The sequence below is a fragment of the Haemorhous mexicanus genome, chromosome 17 (assembly GCF_027477595.1).
Source record: "Haemorhous mexicanus isolate bHaeMex1 chromosome 17, bHaeMex1.pri, whole genome shotgun sequence".
In the NCBI taxonomy this organism is placed as follows: Eukaryota; Metazoa; Chordata; class Aves; order Passeriformes; family Fringillidae; genus Haemorhous; species Haemorhous mexicanus.
The window spans coordinates 732,038-755,516 of record NC_082357.1 but is presented as its reverse complement, the minus strand read 5'-3'; the positions used below and the strand labels follow the sequence as shown (position 1 = coordinate 755,516).

The 23,479-nt window shown below is 54.7% G+C and overlaps 1 protein-coding gene across 9 annotated transcripts in view; it reads left to right on the top strand.

Annotated features, from left to right (window-relative positions):
• The window catches only part of LOC132335131 (ankyrin repeat and fibronectin type-III domain-containing protein 1-like), a 260,717-nt gene that overhangs the window by 152,035 nt on the left and 85,203 nt on the right, over window positions 1–23,479 (top strand). The window contains exon 1 of one of the 9 annotated variants that reach the window (XM_059861332.1): window positions 10,708–10,810. The exons of 7 other annotated variants lie outside the window; for them this stretch is intronic. In XM_059861332.1, the coding sequence (XP_059717315.1) occupies window positions 10,808–10,810 (3 nt within the window). In that variant the 5' untranslated portion in view covers window positions 10,708–10,807. Of the gene's footprint in view, window positions 1–10,707; window positions 10,811–23,479 lie in introns of those variants that run through there. One more of the 9 variants, XM_059861333.1, reaches the window with a different exon arrangement.

Here is a 23,479-nt window from a genome sequence, read left to right as displayed (position 1 = left end):
GTGGGGCTGTAGGAGGGCAGTGGGGCTGTGGGAGGGCAGTGGGGCTGTGGGGGAGGGCAGTGGGGCTGTGGGGGAGGGCAGTGGGGCTGTGGGGGAGGGCAGTGGGGCTGTGGGGCTGTGGGAGGGCAGTGGGGCTGTGGGGCTGTGGGAGGGCAGTGGGGCTGTGTGGGAGGGCAGTGGGGCTGTGGGAGGGCAGTGGGGCTGTGGGGCTGTGGGAGGGCAGTGGGGCTGTGGGGCTGTGGGAGGGCAGTGGGGCTGTGGGAGGGCAGTGGGGCTGTGGGGGGGGCAGTGGGGCTGTGGGGGGGGCAGTGGGGCTGTGGGGGGGGGCAGTGGGGCTGTGGGGGGGGCAGTGGGGCTGTGGGGCTGTAGGAGGGCAGTGGGGCTGTAGGAGGGCAGTGGGGCTGTGGGAGGGCAGTGGGGCAATGGGGCTGTGTGGGAGGGCAGTGGGGCTGTGGGGGAGGGCAGTGGGGCTGTGGGAGGGCAGTGGGGCTGTGAATTTGAGTGCCTGGCTCCATCTGCACTCTGGGGTTAAACAGCCACCAGCTGGGGATTTACATGGTGGTGGAGGAAGGCTCCTGGGGACTTTGAAGGGATGAATTCAGCCTCGCTGTGTTGCTGAGGCTGGGGTGGGATGGCACCCCCAGACTGGTTTGCTTCTGCCACGGGGGAAACTGAGGTATGGGGAGGGATGAGCATTGCCTGTCCAAATAGAGATGTAGTGGTGTCTGGGCTGGGTGTCTGGAGTGCCTTCACAGGTGGTGGAGAGAAGGGGGCATCACCAGAGTGCTGTTGGCTTGTGTGGGTGGGGTGTGAGGCAGGAGAGGAGCACATTTGAGTTGCCATGGACTGGGGAAGATGCCTCTGCTGCAGGCAGGGAGAGGAAGATGGGTCTGGTGATGTTTCCCAAGTGAGAACCATCCAGCAGAAGCAGGAGTGGGATTCAGCTCTGTCGTGAGCCCTGCGTGTGTCTGGTTGTCTGACTCCATGGAGGGCTCAGCTTTGAGCAAGAAGTGTCCTGCTGTTATGGAAGGAAACAGGACCTCTGTGGAGGGTCTTACAGCCCACCTTGGTGTCCTTATCCCATGCACCCGTGATGCCCCCCTCCTGTGTACAGCTCTGAAGTTTTTCCTGGAAACACTCAAACTCAGCAGGATGTGGCCTGGAGCCTTGGCTGGAGGACTGGATTGGTGGAAAAGGTGCTTCTTTCCTTCTGGGGAACCTTGTGGTTGCAAGGATACAGAGAGAATATTTGAAGCAGGCAAACCCTTGTGTTCGTGCTGGAGCAGCTCCCGAGGCCTCCCCCACCCCTGGGAGCCATTTGTAGATACCAGGTGCAGTTGTAGGTTGTAAGGCTCTTGTGAAGAGTTGATCAAAAGTGAGATAACTCACTCTGAATGAGCAGTGGGTTCTGTCTGAATGAGGGGAAAGAGAAAAGCCCAGCCCTGTCCAGTGGAGACGGATATGGTGGGAGCAGATGTCTTGCTCTCTTCCACTGGCCGAAGGAGCCATCTTGAGAGGCTTTCTCCTCTCTTCACATCCTCTGACTTCTCCAGAATGAGACAGGACACATCAGGTATGGAGCTGCCCCCGTGCCATAGTGGGGCACTAGTCAATATTCCAGCAGTCTCCAGGGCTGACTGGGGATGGAGACATCCCTCATCACCATATCCCCCAGACAGGCACCTCTGCCATTTCCTTAATCAGCTGTGTGGCTTTGAAGAGCCCAGATGGTATCTCCTGGACCTGCCTGCCCTGCTGCTGGGGCTCCTGCATGGGAAGGAGGTGCTGAGGGTGAGGAGGTGGTTTGTGTGTTTGTGTATATACAAATACAGACACAGCAGTGCTTGGGGAAGGAAATGAAATCCAGCTGGACTTTCCTCCTGGTCCTCAAATTTGGGGGATGGTAGAATATTTTTAATGACAAGGTTACTCCAGGAGTGTCTTCTCCATGGAGCCTCTGTGGAGGCTGCAGGGCCAACTGCCCAGGTCTGCTCTGAACTGCTTCCCTCTGCCTGAGGTTCTTGCATTTCTGGTGCTTGGACTTTCTTGGACTTCTCTGATGAAGAAGAAGGAAAACAAAGACCTGTTCTTCTTCCCCAGAGCAGCTCTGGCTGCCCCATCCCTGGAAGTGTCTGAGCCCAAGCTGGATGGGGCCTGGAGCCAAATGAGATAGTGGAAGGTGTCCCTGCCCATGGCAGGGGGTGGAATGAGGTGGGCTTCAAGGTCTCTTGCAACACAAACCATCCTGGGATTCTGTGACTCCCAGAGACTCCTGGTTTTAGAAACACAGAATAGCATTGAGGTTTTCCTCCAAAAACATCTTTCCCATGTGGATATTGAGAACCCCCCTCACACACAACACAGTGTCTTGTCAGACACTGGGAATGTTTTCTTATCCCTTTGGTATGTCATTCATGGCAGGATGATGATTCACTCTTGGGACACGACTTTGGGGAAGAGCTTTGGTTGACTCCAAGCCCATCCAGCAGTTCCCTTGGGATGCTCCCTCTGTGCCTCTCCCTGGAGAACCACAAGCTCAGGTCTGACCCACCGGGGTCCCTCCAAGGAAGCTCATGAGCTCGTAGCCCAGGGCTATCCTGGCTGTGCCTGGTGCTGAGCACAGTTCCAGGTTCCTGACTCACTTCCCAGGACTGAAGCATGCAGCCCACGGTCTAACCCCGATTTCCCCAGTGTGCCTGGGGCTGCGAGGGGAACAACAGAAAGAAAGGACCCTCTTGGTTTCAGTCTCTTGGTATTTTCTCAGTGTTTGTAGACATTCCTTCTGTTTCTATTCTGAAGTTGTTTTCTTGTGCAATCCATGTGGGTCTGTACTGCTATATTTAATACTTTGCTAGTATCGAATTTTGCTTTCAAGGTCTTTCAAAGCCAAACCAATAAAAATAAATCTTCTTGCAGGAGGTCACTGAGGTGGAATGGCTTTTTCCCAAGTGCTGACATGCTTTGGACTTTTCCCTGCTCCCTGTCCAGACTTATTCCCCCTTGCCTAGAGGCTCTTTTCCCCCATCAGATGTCCCTGTGCTGAGGTGAAGGAAGCATGTGATGTGTGGTGCTGTGTGTGTTCACAGCTGCCTGTAGCGGGGGCCTGGAGGACACCTGTGCAGGGCAGTGACAGAAACATCTGTCCTTAGTGTGCTGCTGCTGCAGGACTTGGGCTTCCAGGGCCCTTGGATCTGAGAGCTCACTGGTCCCTTGGCCTGAAAAGATCTCTTTGTTTCTCACTTTGAGGTTTTGGACCATTGTGGCAAACAGGTTGCCCGGAGAAGCTGTGGCTGCCCCATTCCTAGAAGTGGCCTAGGTCAGGCTAGATGGGGCTTGGAGCAACCTGGTCTATGGAAGGGGTCCTGGCCTGTAGGAGGGGGCTGGAATAGGATGAGTCCTATTAAGGACCTATTTAAGGTTCTTCCAACCCAAATCATTACATGATTCTATGAAATCTGTTTCCAGCTTCTTCCAGGCACTATTGTTTCTATTGGGGAAACTGGTAGGTGTGATGGACCACTGTAATGCCCCAGCTGGCCAGCCCAAGGAGAAAGGATGCCATTCACATTCCCTTCTGGAACTGTCCCATCAGGAGTCCCCAGAATGCTGCTCCAGAGCCTCTGCCTTGAAGCTGGGGCAGAGCAGCTCTGGAAAGGCCCTGCTGATGTCCTGACTCTCAGGAAAGCATCTGTGGCACGCAGATCTCTGGGAGGAGGATGGTGGTCCTGGCTCCCTGTGTGGCTGTTTGAGTTGCTGGGCACTGTGCAAGTGACTGTGCTGTATTCTGGATTTTCCAGAGCTGGGTGACGTAGGCTCCCACTGCTCTGCTTTATTTTTATTAGCCAAACCATCTAACCAGCAGAATTGTTTGCAGAAGCAAAGCACTTTGGTCCCTGAATCGTTGAGCTTCCACTTTCCATCCGCTCTCAGCAGGACAGCGATCGTGTGCTAAATCCCAATTAATCATTAAGAAGATATTTGAGGTTTAACAGCTATGTTATAAGATACAGTTTTTACTGGTTTTGACCTCAGTTAAATATGTTTTTAATAGTGGATGGTATTTAATTAAACATAAAATAACAAAGGCTTATTAAATCTAGAGAGACCTTTCCTAGTGATGGATATTGAATGTTAAGTAAATATCACTTGGTCATTAGGAGCATATTCAGAGTGGTTTCACAGCTATGTAATAGGCAGGTATCTGATTACCCATCTGCCCAGGTCCAATGAATAAGCTCTTAATAATCAATTGCCACTCATTTAATATATCATAATAACTGTCCTATTAGACCTGAATTAGATCCTTGTAAGAGCAAACAGAGGCAGCCTGGTGCTCCCTGGGATTTCGAGCGGATTTTGTTTTATTTCAGGTTGATGGTTCATTGAGATTGGGGTGGTTGGAGATTGGATGACACTGGGCTGGATGATGGACAAAGAGGTTTCACGTTGTGTTCGCGTGGGACCTGCCCAGCACCACCAGCACTCCAGCCAGCCCAGAGTGGGGCACGGCGGGGTGGGGGGCTGCTGGCAGAACTCAAGGCTGGGACCATCCATCTGGGGTGCAGAGGCTCCCAGAGCTGCACTGGGGGGTTTGTGGCTTTGGGGTGACACTGTGACTCCTGGTGTGTCCTTTGGGCACGTGGTCTTTCTCTAGGGCAGGACGTTGCACCAGGCTGGAAGGAAGGAGATGCAGCACTGCCACACGTTCCCATTAGCCTGCAGAACTTGCTGCCATGCAACACCTTCAAAGCCCAGTCATTAGCTGCTGTCAGGGGAGGTTGAGACTTGTCTGGTCAGAAAGAGGCACTTAGGGCACAGTGATGTTTGTAATTCAGGGCTGTGTTTAAGGGCAGACCAGCAGCTGACCCTGTTTCTCAAGCTGATTCCTGTCTCTCTGCACCATGAATCCAGGTTCTAGTTCCTTGTTTCTCCAAGTTTTTGAGCCCTTTATCAGCAAAGTACTTTCCAGGTTGCCAAGTGTGGGAGAACAATGACCCTAAGAGGATTTGAGACACTCCCTCCCAACCTCAGGAAGCAAGATGTTGAGTGCGGGAGGCTTTTGCTTCATTTGGAGGTGAAATATGATTTATTTTGCAAGGCCCAGCAAGTGGTGGCTGTTCACACTGCTGTATGGCAGGAGCTCTTCTGGGGTGGTAAAAGCAGCTGGCACACCTGGCTGCAGTGGGACTTTCTCCTTACCTGGAAGAGACAGAGAACTGTGGCAGCCTGGCAGCTAGAGATGGTCTGCAGAGTTTGAGAAGGGTGGCTGTCATGTGCTCGGAGACAGCACTTTCTCCAGGAATTAATGTTTCCCTCATCCTTCAAAATCCCATCTTGTACTTTTGGAGGAAGTGATAGACCAGTTTGAGAGCTCACAGTCCTGGTCTGTCTGTGACTATGGGAATAGCATAGGTTTGTGCTGGGAAGACCTTAAAGCTCATCCCACCCCACCCCCTGCCATGTGCAGGGACACCTTCCGCTATCCCAGGTTGCTCCAAGCCCGGTCCAGCCTGGCACTGGACACTTCCAGAGATGGAAAGGGCTTGGTATATCAGTGTGCAGCGCATGTGCAGCCCAGCCAGGGTGGGAGAACAGCCAGACCACATCACCCAGTTAAGGTTGAACATAAAAAGTGATAAATACAGAGGTGGCAGCTTTTAAGCAGAAAGGAAGCTGCTGGTGCCAAGCGCAGTGCCCCTGTGAGAGGCTGGGGGTTTGCATTTCTGGGGGGGAGGCTGGAGCCCAGAGCACTGGTATTCTGGGACTCCGTGGGTAGCCCTATTAGCTTGCTTACAGCAACACTTCTTTTTTGATTTCTCTGTGCTACTGCATTTCACAGGCCACAAGTTCTGCTCGCTGCCGTTGTTCCTGCGCAGCAGCACTGACTCAGTGCTGGAACAATGCGCCAGGCAGCCGGAGCGCGGTGATTCAGCTGCGCCTCAGAGGATGAGCCCGGCTCCTCTGCTCGCTTATTAATCTCTGCTGGTGCATGAGTCAGGCTCTCCTCGCCCCCGGGCAGGAAAGCAGCCGTGGTGGGATTTAACCAGGGAGCCGGGAAGGGGCCCAGGGGAGGGTGACAGGCAGGGGCTGCTGCTGTGGCCAGCCTGCTCCCGGTGCCGCCGGCTCTGAGCCATGCAGTGTGAGCAGAGGGGACGTGGCTGTGCTGCCACCGAGGGCATCTCTCGGCAGTTCCATCCGAACTATTGCCTCTCTCGCCAGCTTGGGGGTCTCGCTGCCTTCCCGTGGATTTCCCTGGGTGGCTTGCAAGGTGGGCTCATAGCCAAACCTGCTTTGTGCAGCCTGTGCCCTCCCTGCTGCTTGTCACAGGTTTGGAGGCAGAGAGGTGACTGTGCCCTGCTCCCCCCTCTTGGGTCCTTTTCCCACCCTGGACCCCTCCCCCAGCCTGCAGGTGTGCCCTGACGCCCATCCCCCCGGCCAGCATGTTTGACAGTGTTCCCTGCATGCTGCATCCCCTGGCAGAAGCCAAGGACAGTAGGACAGTTCTGAGACCAAGCAGGCTCGTCACATGTGCAGCACTGTTAGAGAGTGGGGATCCTTGTGTCCCAGCAGGATCCCGGTCTGGATGGCTGCAGGATCCCAGACCTCCAGGATCAGCTCTGGCCCCAGGACAGCTCAGGTATGGCTGTGCCAATCATCAAGCAGCACAGCCTGTGAGAGCAGGCAGGCTCCAGCCTGGCAGGAGGTGAAGCTGTGAGAGCAAAGGTGTGGGAGCACCCAGGTGCTGCCTTGGCCTTGGCTCTGGCCAGGCTGGCAGTGGAGAACCTGCAGGAATTCCTGCAGCCTCCAGCAGAAACACACCTGAGGTTGGGAGGCAGGAAAAGTCACCATGGCTGTTGTGCCACCCTTCCTCATCCATAGGGTGCTGCCATACCCAACCAGCAGCTGTGGGGTGGGCTGGGGGCGCAGGGGGCAGTCCCACATTGCAGGCCCTGGACAAACGGCACCGCAGCCTGACCCTGGGGGCTCACTCTGCCTTCTCACTTTGTTCTCCACCCTCCCCACAGAGCCCTGAGCCGACCCAGCCGCCTTGGCCAGGCTCCCCAAGGCCAGCACAGCCATAAAACCCTCTAATCCGAACAGGCTGGGGCAGAGCCGCCTGCTGCCATCGGGACAGCTCTCTGTGTGTGGTTCCCATTTAGTGCAGATTTATTTCCTCTGGGTCGCTGGCTCTGCTGTTGCTCACTCCTTGGCTCTGCTTCTGGGAGCATCCAGCATTTACCTTCTTGCAGCAAGGGGCTTTGGGGGACTGTAACTTCATTGTACGTGTCAATTAGGAAAACACCCTCAGGAATTTCCTTTCTGGTGCTGCCTGGCTCTACAATAGCCTCTGTCTCCGTGGCTGCCGGCTCCCCAGAGCCCGTCCCTCCAGAGCAAACCGATGGCGAGCTGGGAGCGGGCTCAGCTCCGCAGACGCCTGCAGCTCCTGTTCCAGCTCCCTCTGAGCGCCCAGCCCCATCTCGTTTCCACTTCTCCTGCACTCCTCACTCCCTCTCTGGGCGCTGGAGTTTGGAGTTGTTTTGGAAACCGCTGCGACTCCGGCATGACGTCACCAGGGTTCTGTAGTATCTCTGTCTCCATCCTAGTTAGGCGCTTCCTGCTCCCTGGCTCTCACTCCAGCTCGCCTGGCGTGTCTATGCTCTTTCTTCTTCTCCACAATTCCCCTGGGATTTCTTTTAAACTTTTCTACCCCCATTCCCTTCATCTCCTACACAGTGGTTTTGTCTTTCCCTTTTCTTTTTTTAAATTTTTTAAAAATTATTTTCTTTTCTCCCCTCCTCTTCAAAACTCTCTTGCCCCAAAGAGAGGGGCAAGAGAGTTTTGCAACTCTCTTGCCTCTTCTCCTCTTTTGCCCCAAAACTGGCTCACCCAATTAATTTCTTGTAGCAGGCACCATGCCCACTCTGCTGCTGCTGGGAATCCTGAGATCTTGGGATGCTCCTGGCCAGCTCATTCCCAAGGTCAGGGGACAGGTAGGGAAGCAGGTGGTCCCCAGCCCCAGCAGTGCCATGGTGGCATTGGGCAAAGTCTGTCCTGGCAAGGGGCTTTTTTGCTGCCCCTTTTGTGCCAGCTGCAGGGCTCAGGCTGCACCTCCCCTCTCCTCCCTCAGCTCCTCTCCCAGCATCCCACCTCACCCCAGCTTTTCAAGCATAGCACATCCATTGCTTCACCCCACATCCGCAGCCAGAGCTCCATGTGCTCTGACACCTCCCTCCCTGTCAGCATCTGTCCTGTTCCTGCTGTGAGTACCCACATCTCTGTGCCACCCTGGGACCAGCCCGTGATTCCAAGCACTGCTGTCTCCTGCCTGGAAAAGCATATGTGTGGTTTCATCATGACTCTCTAGTGATTGTTCACTAAGCACGAACAAAATACGATTTATTTCTTTAATTTCTTCCCTCACCACTGCTGAAATGCTGCCTGATTGCAGGCAGACCCCCCAGGGCCGTGGCTTTCCTCCCTCCTCTTGCTTATTCATCCCGACCCCCAGCCAAAGCAGTATGGGGCTGTGCTTCCCGTGGGAGCAGTCCTGGGAACAGTACTATTAACCATAAAATACAAATACATTTATAATATATGTGGGTGGGAGTGTGTGCATTTATTTATTTATTTATTTATTTATTCATTTGCATGTATGTATTTGCAAGGGCATGTAGTGATAGGACACAGGGGAATGGCTTTGAACTGAGAGAGAGTAGGATTGGATGGGATATTGGGAATTAGGAATTGTTCCCTGGCAGGGTGGGCAGGCCCTGGCACAGGGTGCCCAGAGCAGCTGGGGCTGCCCCTGGATCCCTGGCAGTGCCCAAGGCCAGGCTGGATGGGGCTTGGAGCAGCCTGGGACAGTGGGAGGTGTGGGATGGATGGGAGGATGGGAGGGGTGGGATGTGATGGGTTTTAATGTCGCTTCCAACCCAAACCATTCCATGATTCCATGATTCTGTGATATGCACCTCACCTCCTCCTGCCCTGCAGGAGCTGGGCAGTGCCACACCTGCCCACAATGCCTGGGTAAACTGAGGCACATGGGGTGAGTGCCAGGAGGGCCATGTGATCAGAGCCCTATTGTGACACACACCATTAGTTTTCTGTCCCTGGGTGTGCCTGGAGCTTGTCAAGTCACTTAATCCCTGGAGTATCTTTTAAATGTTTTTTGGGTTAAAGTTGAATTTGGGCATTGGCTGTCCCTGGCTCTGTGACCATGTGGTGCCCAGGGGTGAAACCCCAGTGAAGATCAGAGGCTTTAACACAAACTCCTGTTAAGGTTTTGGCTCTTTCTGGAGCAGAATGGGGTCTGGATGCAAGAGTTTCCTTATCCCAGTTCAGCCAGTTCTTCCTCAGCCTTTTTCCTCCCACCCTTCCCAAAGACCTATGCTCATATTTATTTCTAAATCACTTTCTACCCCTGTGGTCAGCAAGATTTGGGTGCTGCTCACTTGCCACAAGCTTGTGCTGGACCAGGGGCTGCTGCATCCTCCCTGGAGTGCCCTTCTGCCACATGTCCCTACAATACAGAGGCCGGCCAGCGGGAAGTGACCGGGGGACTCCTTGCAGTGCTGCTGCCTCTGGGCAGTGGATGGATGGGACTGAGGGTCCTGGTTGTCCTGCTGAGCAGGGAAGTGTGAGGGCTTTTGTGGACAGACTGCAGGAGTGGGAAACATGGGACCCTGTTGAGGGCACAAGCCCCTCCTGGGGTCAGAGGCTGCTGCTTTCAAAGCACAGGGAAGCTGGGGTGAGTCTGTACTGAGTGTTAAATGTGGCAGGGCCAGTGCTGCTGGGCAGGGCTGGGAGTCACACAGGGATAAGGCAAGGGAGGCGATGCCTTCAGTGGCTCCTGAGGGATGGGACGGGAGGAACAATGTCATTTGTCACTTGTGGAGTGTGGAGGGGTTTGTGGTGAGAGGAGCTGTAAGTTTCCTGTGTCAGCAGCGTGGGCTTGGTGTCTGCTGCATTTGGGAATTCCCAGCTTTGCCCTTTGGCTGGGGGTTCTGGGCTTTCCTAGTGATCACAGCCAGGAAGTCAGAGATGAAGCAAGTGTTCAGTGAGAGCCACAGCCCATCACATCAGTGCCCCACTGCCTGGCTGTGCCTCTTTGGGGAGCAGCTGCACCCTGACCTCAGGGGTTGAGACTTCTCCTGCAGCCACTGCCCAGGGCCCTGCCCTGCACTGCCCAGTTCCCAGCACCCACATTTCCAGTGTGGCTGCCATAGATTGTCCTCTGGGTTTTCACCAATAACCTTTGGATGTGGATATGGCATTAAAGGATTGCTTTGTCTTTGCAATTGCTGGGCTCGTGCAAGGTTTTGGGGTGGGCACCCCAACCCCACAGACCTGTCTGTGCTGAGAAGAAACCATGGGGATGGAGCCTCTGGAATGATGCAGGGACCCTAGAAAATACTTATGCCCTTGTTTTCTAGGGACAGATTGGTGTAATTTCGTTTCCCTCCATCCAGTTGTTTGGGATTGTCATGCTGCCAGGGTGTGCAGGATGCTCCTTTCCTGGCAGGAGTTGGCAAGGACAGGTAACCCTGCCTCTGAACAGACATTTCCATGAAGTTGCCTCGAGGTCTGTCATTGCTGCTCACCTGGGACAGCTGCAGAGGCCTGTAATTGTTGGGAGAGGCTGTGGGCGGCCGGATAGCAATCTTGGAATAGGCGGCTGCCCTCCCGGCAGGGAGAGCCTGGCCACCCAGCAGGGAGAGGAGGAAGACAAGGAGAGAAGACAGCAGGAGAAGACAAGAACGATAGGGAAGAAGCAGCGACCTCTGTGCAGCTGAGTGCTATAGAGATGGTGAGTGATTTCACATCAGATGAGGGGGGTACCAAAGAGATTTACTGGGAAAAAGCCAAAATGCATTCAAGGCGGTTGTTTTTTTCACAAGGTTCATAAAGACTTTGTGGTTCTGGCTGTGGGGAAGGCCAGATGGGCTCAGCAAGCACCCTGGGGGACTGCTGCCCTGTGGAGTGCAGAGGTGAGCTCTGCCCAGACCCCTGTGTGTGGGAGGGTGTGCCAGAGGACAGGCTGTGCCTGACAAGGGACACACCAGAGGAGGGGCATTTCCAGTGGCATTGTGGCAGCCAGCCCTGAGCTGCCAGGGCTCAGTGGGGTGTGGGTTTGGCCCAATCCTTACCCCAGTTCTGGAGGGTTCCCATGCCCTCCGAGCTGGGGCTGGGCAGGAGCAGGGGGGATGGGGTGAGCATGAGGACATGGAGGAGCTGCAGGGTGGGACCAGGAGTAGCTGCCACAAGGAAGGGCTGCGGGTGGCACGGGGAGCAGCAGGAGCCCTGCCCAGCCCTGAAAGCCCCAGCAGGTTGGAGATGTGCCTTTTGCACGCAGGATGTGTCACCTGCCTCCCGAGTGGCTGCTGCATTTCAGCACAGCCCTTCTGACTGGCCTGGCTGCCAGGGAGGATGCCCTGCCTCAGCGTGGGAGCCCCCTGTCCATGCGTGTCACCTTGCCTGGGGATGCTGGGCTGGGCTGTCCTCCTCCAGCTTAGCTGGAGCTGGCCGGGCTTTTACTGGAGACCAGGTGGGTCCTGTCTCGCTGGTTTCCATGTCCAGGGCGTGTGAGGACTGTCACCGTGCTGTCCTTCAAGTGAGAGCGTGCTGCCACCGAGGTCCTTCATGGGGCCCTGTGGGCTCTCCCACCATGCCACTGTCCCACTGTCCTTAGGCTTGTTTGGCTGTGGAATAAAGCTGGTTCCCAGGTCCTGAGTGGTGGAGGACAAGGGACTGTTTGGGCTCCAGAGGGGCAGGCAGCAGTGTGTGGTAGCAGCTCTTGTGCTGGGTGGTCGCAGGGAGGTGGATTTGGATTTCTGGATCATGGCCCCTTGGCAGAGCTGGTTGGGAATTTTACAGGAGAAGGATGCTGGGGCTGAAAGCTCTGCCGAGCTCTGACCTGACCTACTGTGAGGCAGCACATGGTTTTATAAAACAAGATGTGAGTATGACGTGGTCTGAGCTCTCTGGCAGGATTTACTGAGGCTGTATCACGTCATGGGCATCCCTTCTGCTCCATCTGCGGACGGAGTTGGACGTGAGCGTGTGGCAGTGTTTGTTTAGAGCTCTGCTGTGGTGCACTTGGCCAGGCTGACAGCATCAAATCTCCTCTCCCTGCAGGAACAAATACTTTGTAGTGGTGTGAGGCATCCTAGGGACCCTGTGGTGCCTCACGCCCTGCAACTTCAGCCCAGGGACAGGAGGGCACCGGTGGGGCTGGGGATGCCTCTCCCTGGGCACAACTGCCACCATCTTGGCATGATTTTGGATAAGTCTCTGAGCCCAGTCATTAAAAACACCATTTTCTGGAGGCCCTAAAAGGCAAAAAATTTAAAAAAGGCTGTTGTGTGATAGGTTCTGGTGATACCCAAGCCTCTGTGTGATGTTGGCATCACTGGGCCCTGCAGTGAGGCACTGGGCTGCTGTCCCTTCACTTGGGCACGTGGGTCCCTCCCTGCACCCTGGCACGGAGGTGCTGCCCTGTACCTGCTGTGATGTGGGGACTGTCTGCACCAGGCAGTGCAACAGGTATGGTGCTGTAGTGGGTTATCAAATTCTGAATCAATTTAGAAGGGCTTTCAAGCTCCAAAGAGTTTGTCAGTTGGGTTCTCAGTCTCACATCCTTGGTAAAGCTCCCAGGAGCCTTCACGTTGAGTCCAGCAAGGGGTGGAAGGTGGATGCTCCCTGACACACACTTCATTCTCTGTGCTGACAGCAGGACTGCCAATAAAACAACTTCTTGTTGTCTGTGGTGGTTTGATGTGCTGCACTAAGAGCACGTGGAGCTCGTCCAGCCCCTCCTTCCCAGAGCGCTGTGTGAACATGACGTGTGGCTTCTTGCAACCAGTAAATAGTATTTGGGGAATGAAAAGAAAAACAGAAAGGTTGGTTTGTTATTCTTAGTGATATATGAAAGAGCTGTCAACTCCATCTTAAAATCATGAATCCCTGGGTATTCCTGGAACAGGGCAAAGGAATGCATCCTGCAGTATTTTTTCACTTGGAACGACCATTTGGCTCTTCTTGGTCTGAAAAGTTAAACTTGGGCTGAGTAACAAATTAATGCCGTCTCTTAGTCACTGTCTGGCTGGGATGGAAACACTTCTCTGACCTGGTTTATCTTCATATCCATCCTGATGGCTTGGACGGGGCTCACTGCTGGCTGCCGGCTCCTTCCCAGGGCGCTGCCGGCTGCGGCGCCAGCGCCGCGTGGTGCCGATGGCGCGGGGCAGCTGGGACGTGGAGCTGCTGGTCCTCATCAGGGTCTTGGGGCATGAGAAGAGGTGCTTTCTAGAAGGTTCTTACTTTTTAGGTTTTATTTTTTTTGTTTTATTTTGTAATGATTTTTATTAGATTGGTAGAGCTGGAGAAAATAATTTCTTCTTCAGACTGCTTCTTCATAGAATGGCTTGGGTTGGAAGGAAACCTAAAGCTCATGTTGTACCAACCCCCTGCCACGGGCAGGGACACTTTCCACTGTGCCAGGTTCCTCCAAGCCCTGGCCTTGAACCCTTCCAGGGAGAGGGACTGGAAGCTTCAGACTGGTGACAAGGGGTCTCGGTGCCTAGCCCTTGGCGGGTTTAAAAACTGATGAAAGATGGGCTGTAGCCCTCATTTTCATCTCCTGGCCCGTATTTCCATCTCCTGGCCATCCTTCCTATCTTCCTGCCTCCTGCTGTGAGCAGTAGCTCCACAGGTCTGGTGGGAGAAATATGGAGCTGCTGGGCCACTCACTGCATCTTCTGTGCAGGAACTCCAAACAGGAAAGAAAACTTGGAAAGACACCACCTGCACTTTGTGCATTGTTTGTGTAGTTCAGGCGAGGAACCAGCTTCTTGTGCAGTTTCAAACATGACAACACATTCCTGGGGGCTTGGGAGTGTGTAGCCAGGTTCAGGGTCACATCCTGCCTCCCGTGTTTGTGTCATTGGCCCCTTGCTGCTGTGCCCCAGCCCACACCAGTGCCATGTGCCCATGCTAACAGCATTGCCAGTGCTGTGTTGCATCTGCAGAAATCCAGGAAAAAGGAGGATTTTTATCCACCTCAGATCCAGGGCAGGGTAAGGGGGAGCTTGAGGCTGCCCATGTGGGGTTTCCTGCGTGGTTGGGTGCTGTGGTCAGCACCCGTGTCCCAGGCTGGGACTGGAGCACCTCCACGGGGGTCAGGCTGAGAGCACCCTGCCCTGAGGCATCCTCAATCCTCTGCTGCTCAGGGGAGTCCAGGCAAGATGGGCTGAAAATTAATTTAAAAACCCCCAAGGAAGAGATGATTTCCTAGTGCCGGCCAAGAAACGTGACACTGAGCAAATAGCAGAAAATAAAACAAAAATAAAGTTCACATTGGATTTGGAAACGGACATTTAATTTGCAGCATCGATGGTGTCTGCGTGCAGAAATCTCGATTTCAGCACGGGTCTCACAAGGCAGAAGTCCCTGTAAATGATATTCCTGTGTGCACGTTCTGGAGCCCTGTGCCATGTCGTTAACAGAGCGCTCCTTCTGGGAGTACATTCTTCCCTCATTTTCTATCCCCATACATTAAATTGATAGTTTGGGGGATTACTGCTCTTTCCAAGCTCATATGGGTGGAGTCCCCTTTATATGGCCATGCTGGTATGTAGTGAATTTGAATTGGCGCAGCAGAAAACTGGAAAATTTGGAACAGATAACTGTCTCCTATCTTTATATGGGAACATCAGAGTTCCTAGCTTTATTCTGGGGTTCCTGCCATTCCAAATATAATTTATTCTTTTATATAACTGTTTTCATATGATACACTCTGAAGAGCGGATAATGGTTTGGGGAGGATATAATCGTTTTTTTCCCCCTCTAAGGCTGTCTTCCCAATTAATGAGATTGAGAACATGTTCCAAAAATCTATTTTTCCTCTCTGGGCTTTTTCTAATGTACTCAATTTATTCTGTAGTGTGTCTTGTGTGTCCTTTATGGAGTTTGATTCCTAAATATTTGGTGGTGCTTGGCCGACTGGAGCCTGTGTAAACGCTCAGGGTATGGATGCAGTTGTGGGAGCAGTGAGGGACTGCTTGTCCTGGTCCCTTTCCACTTGGGAAGGGGGACTTGGGGACATAGCAAGGTCATCATTGTCCCTACCTTACTGCTGTCCTCAGTCTTCCTACCAGACGGGGTGGCTTTGTAGGAAGCCGTTGTGCTTTGCGGGGATGGAGGGCTACCCTCATCCCCTGGCTCCTTCTTCCCTCCTGTCTAGATGAGAAATGGTTTGCCAGGACTGAGCCAGTGCCTGCATCCCTCAGGAAAGGCTGTTCCAAGAGAAATCTGCAAAGCTCCAGGGGTTCTTTCTTCTTATAGCCTCGCATGCAACCAAAATAGATAAAGTTCTTGTAAGTTTTTCTCTGCTCACATTGGTTGTGCTCCCAAAAACCTGTGGCATATTATCCTGGAATCATGGAGTGGCTTGGAATGGAAGGGACCCATCTTGAAGGGACCTTAAAGCTCATCTCATTCCACCCCCTTCCACGATCCGAGGTTGCTCCAAGCTCCATCCAACCTGGCACTTCCAGGGATGGGGCAGCCACAGCTTCATATGAATTTCAGAGAGCTTGCTGCTCTGATATGGGTCAGTTGATGTGTTACAAGCCCTATTAAAACAAACAAACAAACAAACACTTTTGACTTGAGAGTAAAAGTGCATTTTTAGGCCTAGAGGAGTTTCCTTGGGCCAGTGATGGTGGCACAGGGGTGCTCAGAACAGACCTTTCAGTGTTACCCAGGTAGTGAAGTGGTTCCTGTTATGTCTGTGCTCTGTATTGTGGAGCTCAGGTCCTCCCTCTGAGTCACATCTGTCCCTGTCCTGACCAAACAATATTTTGTCTCCTGTTGCCTTGAGACAAAGCAGAGGCAGCACCCCAGGAGCATATTGTAGCCTTCTGTAGCCCCATCAGCTCCCTGGACATGAGCAATGCAGGAGGAGCAGCTTTCCCATGCATTGGGCCCAGTGCTGCGTACTGAGGAGGAAGAGGAGGACGATGAAGAGCTGTGAGGAGCATCCTTGCTTTGTGGTAGGCATGTCATTCTGCAAACAGCCCTGCTCTTCCTCCAGGGCTAGGAGCAGTTAAGGTAATTTGGTGGTGGCAGCCACATTCCTGGGGAGTGGGGAGTCACTGATTTACACTGGTTGAGTCAGATGCTCTGTGACCTTGGGGAGCCACTTTCAGGGCCAAAAGCAAGAGAGAACTGCTCTCCAGTGGTGCTTTGAACTCTGGGTGGATGTTGTTGACCAGAGAAGCCGTGGTTGCCCCTGGAGCCCTGGAAATGTTCTAGGCCAGGTAGGACAGGACTCGGAGCAGCCTGGGACAGTGGAAGGTGTCCCCGCCCATGGCAGGGGGTGGGATGAGGTTTAAGGTCCCTTCCAACCCATCCCAGCCCTGTAGAATTCTGTGCCTTGTGCGAGGGCTGGGCTCTGTTCGTGTCCCTGCAGGTGTCGTGTGTGCTGTGGCTGTTTATAACTTGTGGTGGGCGACCAGCCAGGTCCCCTGGATCCCAGCTCTGCTCAGATCCTCCCCATTTTCCACGTGTGTTACCCCAGGAGTGGTTTGGTGACAGAGGACACTTCCTGAGGGTGCTGTGCTTTGTTGGTCCTGGCCATGCCCACTGAGAGGATGGCATCGCTGCCTGCTGGGGAGGGTCTGTGGTGCTTAGGCTCCCCTGTGGGGCAGCAAACCCCAGGCATGGAGGTGGGAGCCCACTGTGGTCCTCTTACATCTGTGCCTTGTCCCTCTCGAGGGGCTGAGGCTGCTGGAGGAGAGGGACATTCCCACGAGCTTGGTTTTCCAGGCAGACTGCAGGGGTTCCCCAGTGCTGGGGGTGCATGAAGGCAGCAGGAGAGCCAAGGGAGAGGCAGAGCTCTGTCCAAGGAGAGGTGGGGTGGCTGGAAGGACAGCAGGGATGGCATAGGACCAGCAGCCTGGCTCTGCAGTGGGGTAGGGTCACGGTGGGGGTGTGGGGGCAGGTCTGCTCCCTGCCCAGCTACCCCTGGAGGGGTCAGTGCCCTTGGACACCCTTGACAGTCTCGGGGGACTCTCATCCTTGTGCTGCTCACTGGGCCCCTGGGAGACTCGGGGAAGGGAGGGATGGGAGGGCAGGGAGGGCACCCTCGTTCGCTCCCCATGCTGTAATTAGCCGGGCAGAGCTGCTGCCAGGCTGCTGGCACCCAGCCAGGCTGCGGGCAGGCAGGGCTGCGTGTGAAGTGCACACTGCAGGACAGGGTGTGGTTAATTAGCTGCAGGTCCTGGGAGCTGCGAGTTCACTACTCAGATCTAGCTTCTTTTCCTGCTTTTTTATTTTTGTAACCAGTGATGAAAGACAGAACTTCACCTATAAACCAGTATAAACATATAGGAGGATGGAAGTGCTCAAGGCCAGGGTAGATGGGGCTTGGAGCAAGCTGGTCTAGTGGAAGGTGTCCCTGCCCATGGCAGGGGGTGGGATAGGATGAGCTTTAAGGTCTCTTCCAACCCAAACCAGTCTGAGATTTTACGACCTAGTGTGCCCAAAGATTAAAAAATAACAAGACCATTTGTAATTACCAGGCAGCACATGAATGCAATTATGAGATCAGGCAGCTGACATCCCCAAAACGAGGCAAAATAAAAAACCCACCAGGTTTTAGTGGGAACACAGGCCCGGCCACACTCCCTTCCAGCACGTGCTGTGCTCAGGTCTTCCCACTATAAATAGCAGCCAGTTCAGCTCCACAGCTCAGCCCTGATCCTGCAAACACTTAAGCCCAAGCACAGCTCCTTCCCGACGTGCTCCAAGCTGCTGTAATAGTTTGCAGGCTCTAATCACGAAAAAGAAGGAAAAAAAAGGTGGAGAAGGGAGGTGTGCAGCCCACCGGCCATGGGTGACTGCAGGCTGTGCCTGGGGCTCCCTGGCACATCCTGCACCCCCCTCCCTGCCACTCTGGAGCGCTGGGTGACTGGCAGCACGGGGCCAAGGTGCCCAGGCCTGGGCGTGCCTGTCGCTCTGGGTGCTGTGGAGCTGGCAGGTTTACAAGCTCCCGTGGTTTTGCCAGTAATTGGACAAGTTCTTCCATCCGGAGAAGCAGCAAGTGCAGGGCCTGGCTGTGGCGGCCCTGGCAGGGCTCCGGGAGCTCCTTCCACGGGGAGACTCCAGCACAGAGCCTGTGCGTGCCTGCGTGGCTGTCTGTGCATGAATGAGTTCCTACAGGCATGCAGCAGTACAATAGGAGTGGAGAAAACAAAGTTTCCTGGATGAGCTCTCAGTAAAGAAATGCTTTGAAGCTTGGGTCAGCCTGAGCGTGGTGTGAGCTGCGAGGGGTTTGTGGGTGAGCTCCCCTTGGCACAGGGAGCGTGGCTGGGAAGAGGCTCAGCTGGGGAAAGCGGGGCTGGGGAGATGCTGCAAGGGGTGGGAAGGCAGGAGGGACTGCAGAGGGACTTGTTTAATGAGGGTGCTGGCAGACGCTCATGAGCAGACTCGCTTTTCCTCCTGCAGGAGGGCAGGCTGGGATGGGGTTGGCCCTCCCTTCACGGCTGACAAGGAACCCCAAGTTCCTTGAGGGTCTGTGAGGGTCTGTGCTGCAGGCAGCCCAGTTTTGTGGGTGTTTCTGCTGAGGGAGGGAGATGGTGGGGGTGGGGGGTCCCTGGAGCCATGCTGTCATGGCTTGTGGAACCAGGGCCTGGCTCCTTCCTCCTGCCTCAGCAGAGATCCCTGCTCCACTCTGCATTGCACCTGTAGGGGTGAGCTCCGAGCTGGAGGAGAAGAGAAAACAGAATTAATGATGTTGGGAAGTTTGACACTGTTCTGGTTGGCCTGGCCCTGAAGAATGTACAACCTGCTGTCAGGGCCAGGCTGAGCTGTGGACACATGCCTCGGAGTGAGGGGCTGGTGATGTGGCTGCTGTCCCAGAGAGCCTATCCCATCACGGCCCTGGGGCTCAGAGAGAGGCTGGGTGGGGATCACAGAATCATGGAATACCCTGGAATGGGCCCACAGGGATTGGACCCAAGTTGGACCTAAGAGCTGGACCCAAGCCCAGCTCCTGGCCCTGCCCAGACCCCCCAACAACCCCACCATGGGCAGAGCCATGCAAGCACTCCTGGAGCTGTGGCAGCCTCAGGGCTGTGCCCCTTCCCTGGGGAGCCTGGGCTGTGCCCAGCACCCTTTGGTGGTCACCCCATTTTCCAAAGAAACAGGTTTATGTTTGTATTTCAGGCCCTAGAAGAACACCAAGGCCTCCCCTCCTGGGTCCCAGCTGTGGGGATGGGTGGCAGAATGGCCACCAAGCCTCTGCTGAGCTGAGCTGGAGCAGGGTGGTGCTCACCTGCTCACACGTCCTGGCATTGTGAGGGGCTGGGCTCGGGTTGGTGTCCCAACAAGGCTGTGGCAGCAGGGGGACACTGAAACAGCCCCTGTTCCCCCTGGGTCTGTGGTGTCTTGGGCAGGTGCTGGAGGACACCAGGAGCCCCCCAGCTCCGAGTGTGGGGTTTGCTGCTCTGCTGGGGGGGCTGCAGGGCCTTGCTTCTGTTCTCTGGATTGCTTCAGTGTACCACGTGTGCATAGCCGAGTTTCCCTCCTCCTTCCCCCCTCAGTGGTCCAAACTCCCTTTTCTCTGGTTTCCAGCTTGTTTTTCACCTTCTGTTGGACTCAAAGCCCAGCGTGGATGTGCATCACTGCCCCGTGTGCGTGCACGGGGCCGGGGCTGTCTGCAGGCGAGTGTGAGCTGGGTCAGGCTCCCGCTCTGAGCTGGCTGGGATGAGGTAGCTGTGGAAGAATGAATGTGCTGCAGCCATTGGCATCCTCCCTGGCTGGGTCAGGTCTGAGGGGGATTGCCACCCCCTCCTCAGATCCTTTGCATTCGAGGCAGGAATAGGCAGGGTGACGATGGTGAGAGGCTGGGGCTGAGGGCTCACACCCCTCCCCATGGTCCCACGGGTGCTTTGGCCTTGCCAAAATACCATCCTCTGACAAAGATCCTTCTCTGACTGCCAGAGGGTTGTGTCCTCTTCTCTCCTTTCCTTGAGCCAGCCATTCTCATCTGGGCAGCACTGCCTGCCCCACCTGCCCCTTCTGCTGCCACCAGATTCATTTTGCTGGGTCACCCACACTTCATTAAGACACTCCAGTTCTCCATTCCTTGTGCTCCATACTTCAGCACACGGGCAGGATCCTCTCTCCATCCAGGATGGCCTTTGGGAATCTGGGCTGTCCCCAGCTTGGTGGCCTGGAGCTCCCTCCAGGCTGGCACCTACACTGGAGGCAGGAGTTACCTCTGTTATTTTCAGCTCAGCAATCTGGTTCATCCAGCCTGAAATTCAAGTTTTAGGATTTGAGGGTTCATCTGGCCTCAGCTGGTGTTTTGGGGCTGCCTGGGGCTGTATTAGCTGGGGGCCCTGGCAGTGCTGGGGCTATTTGAGGAGTGCAGTGTTGGGGGCAGGTGGCAGGCAGGATGGGTGCTGGAGTCCACAGAAGGGAGGCAGCATTCCCAGAGCCCTCTGGCTCCTCAGCCAGCCCTTGCCAGAGGGCTGGAGGGAGATGGGGCGCGTGGAGTACCCAGCCTGGCCCTGCTCCAGCCCTTGCTTGGGTGGATGGTGGGAGCTGAGGTGGGGGCTGCCATCTCCTTCCTCCTCCTCCTCCCAAACAACCACTCACATCCCAGGCTCTGAATTTTATTCCCCTTCCGACAGTCAGGCATCACCTCCTGATTACTCATAACTGCAGCATGCTGCAGATACACAGAGCCTGGGGAATGGCTGTGCCTGGGAGCAGAACCACCAGGATCCAGGGGGACAGCTGGGAGAGATGGGGGGGACAGGCTGTGCAGCCATGGTCCCCAAACCCTGCCCTGCCCTGGAGGGCCAAGCACCTCCTGCCTGTGCCCAAATCCCCCTGGAGTCTGCCCAGCCCAGCTCCAAGTGCAGCTCAGGGACATTGAGGTCCTGGCAGGTGAGCGGGTGACAGTGGCAGTGTGGCAGCACAGCCTGCAGCCAGCAATGGCTTGTGAGCTTGTTTTGCAGAATCCTCTTCCAGCATGGAAAAATCAGTCATCCCTCAGTTTTCCTCTGGTTTGTTTGTGTGGGCATTGATTACTCTGGGAGTTACTGAGCCAGATTTCATTGGAGTGACTTAGAAAGCTGCCACCTGTGAGCAGCCACCGGTCTTTGGGGATTATTTTGGTATAGTTGCTAAATAATTGCATGAGGCTTCTTCAGCCTTGCTAATAGCTTTGTTCTCCCAGGGACACTGCCTAGAAAAAAAGATGAGCCAAGATTATGCTTGGCAACATTTACAGGAGGAAAAAGTACAACAGGATTTATGTCTGCTGGCAGGAAGAAATAAATAAAACAATACCTCTGTCTTAGCCCATCCGTGAACATCCTTGTTTCCAAACCCAGGTCTGTAATCTTCCTAGCATGGCTGAATTTTGAAATTCAGCACACTCCTTTAAATCACTCATCATTTCTGTCTGCAGCATGTTGTGCTAATTCTGACTAGGGACCAGCAGGGCTGGCTCTGGAGATGAGCTGGCCTAAGGAATCTGGGCTGCTACCTTACCTACATTGTGTAACTCACAAAATTATTCAGTTAGTGCCTGAAAAGTGAAGCTGAACGAGAAAATTCAAGCATTCCTGTTGGCCCAGATTCATAGAATCAAGGAATGGTTTGGGGCAGAAAGGACTTTAAAGCTCATCCTGTCCCACCCCTTGCCATGGGATGGGACAGGATGAGCTTTAAAGTCCTTTAAAGTCCACCCCTTCCCCTATCCCTGGTTTCTCCAAGCCCCATCCAACCTGGCCTTGGAGACTTCCAGGGATGGGGCATGCATCATCTGGGACAGCACCCTTGTATCCCACCTTCCTCTCCTGGCCCTGCTGGGGCACTGGAGGGATGGAGCACATGTTCTGGGAAGTTTTGGTGGCTGCCCTGCCCCGTGCCACGTGCCAGGGCAGCAGGGGCTGCTCCTGCCCCCACAGGTGCCTCTGGGCTGCCCATGCCCACAGTGCTTCCCCTCGGTGTCTCAGGGTGAAAGAGTGGAGATGCTGCGAGCCTCGCTTGAGGTGTTTGCTTTAGAAAGACAAGCTGATAACAATTATTTCATTAAGGGACTTAAACTGTGCTTCCTCAGGCCTGAGTCATCAGTGAAGTGAGCAAGCGAGGAGCAGCAGTGGGTCCCGGAGAGTGACTCACGCTGCAGCGTGGGGCTCCCAGGAACCTGGAGCTGGGTGATGCTCCTCTCCCTCTGTTCAGGATGGCTGGGGCCTCCCAGCACCCTGAGCAGCAGCAGGAGGTGTCTGGGAGTCTGTGAGGCACCCAGATTGTTTTGGGAGCTGAGCCACACTCTAGTTGCACCTCTCTGCCATCCCCAGCTCTGCCTTGATGCACAGGAGCCACAACCAGTCACTCCAGAAGTGACTCCTCCAGACCATCCAGGAGCAGAGCATGCACAGAGGCTGCCATTTAAACTTTTATTCTTTATTTGCATTGATACAAGCCTGCAGATACCCTCTCAGTCCTGGAGGAATTGATCTTTCCTCCCAGAAGGCACAGGAAAACACCAGGCCACCTTCTGCCACTCTGCCTCTTTCAGTTCCCAGGCTTCAGGAACAGTCAGGAAAAGAAAAGCCAGTCCCAGCTCCCAGTAAGGTCAGGACCTGTCCCCTCTACACTGGTTTGTTTAGTGAGTGCTGTAAAACATGCTCTGTCCCTCTCACTTGCAGGTGTTGACAATCTGCTCAAGCCCAGTGACAGGACATTTTTCCTAAGGCCCAGGATGTGTGTTCCCTTTGCCTGACCCTGCTTCCTAACATCCCACCCTTCCCTTGGCCACTTCTCCCTTACCTTCCCCTCTGGTGGATGTGGCTGAGACGGTGATACCTGGTGGGACCAAGGTGGCACTGGTGGCACTGAACCAGTCCTGCTGCTGCTGCTGCTGTCCCTTTGTGTGTGACAGAACAGCGGGCAGTGCCCAGGGCCAGTCCTGCCCACAGCCTGCCCCATTCCCTGCGTGAGCCCTCATTCACCTCTTCATTAACCAATCCCCCGATGAGGAGGATCTTCCCAGGCAGGGCTCTGAGCTCTCTCAGTGCTCCAGCTCCTACCAGGATGTTGTGATGTCCCTGCCCTTGGAAAGGCCTCCAGCAAGCTCTGCTCCATTCACTGGTGGTTATTATGCTTTCCTGGATGCTCTCCCAGAGCCCTCTGGATCCATGGCCACCTTGATTTTGTGCTTGCTTAGGAGACAAAATTGCAGCAGGGTGGGATTGACCTGTGCAACTCCATCTGTCTATTGGGCATGGTCCTGTTCTCTTCTGGAAAGAGAGTGAGGAGGCAAAGGGCTGTGCCTGAGCAGTATGGGGAAACTGAGACACCAAGTGGGAAGAGATGGCTCAAGGGCAGACTTTGGGGTGCTGGTACAGCCACCAGCTGATCAAAGCTCCTGGTCTTGCTCCAGGCCCAATTCCTT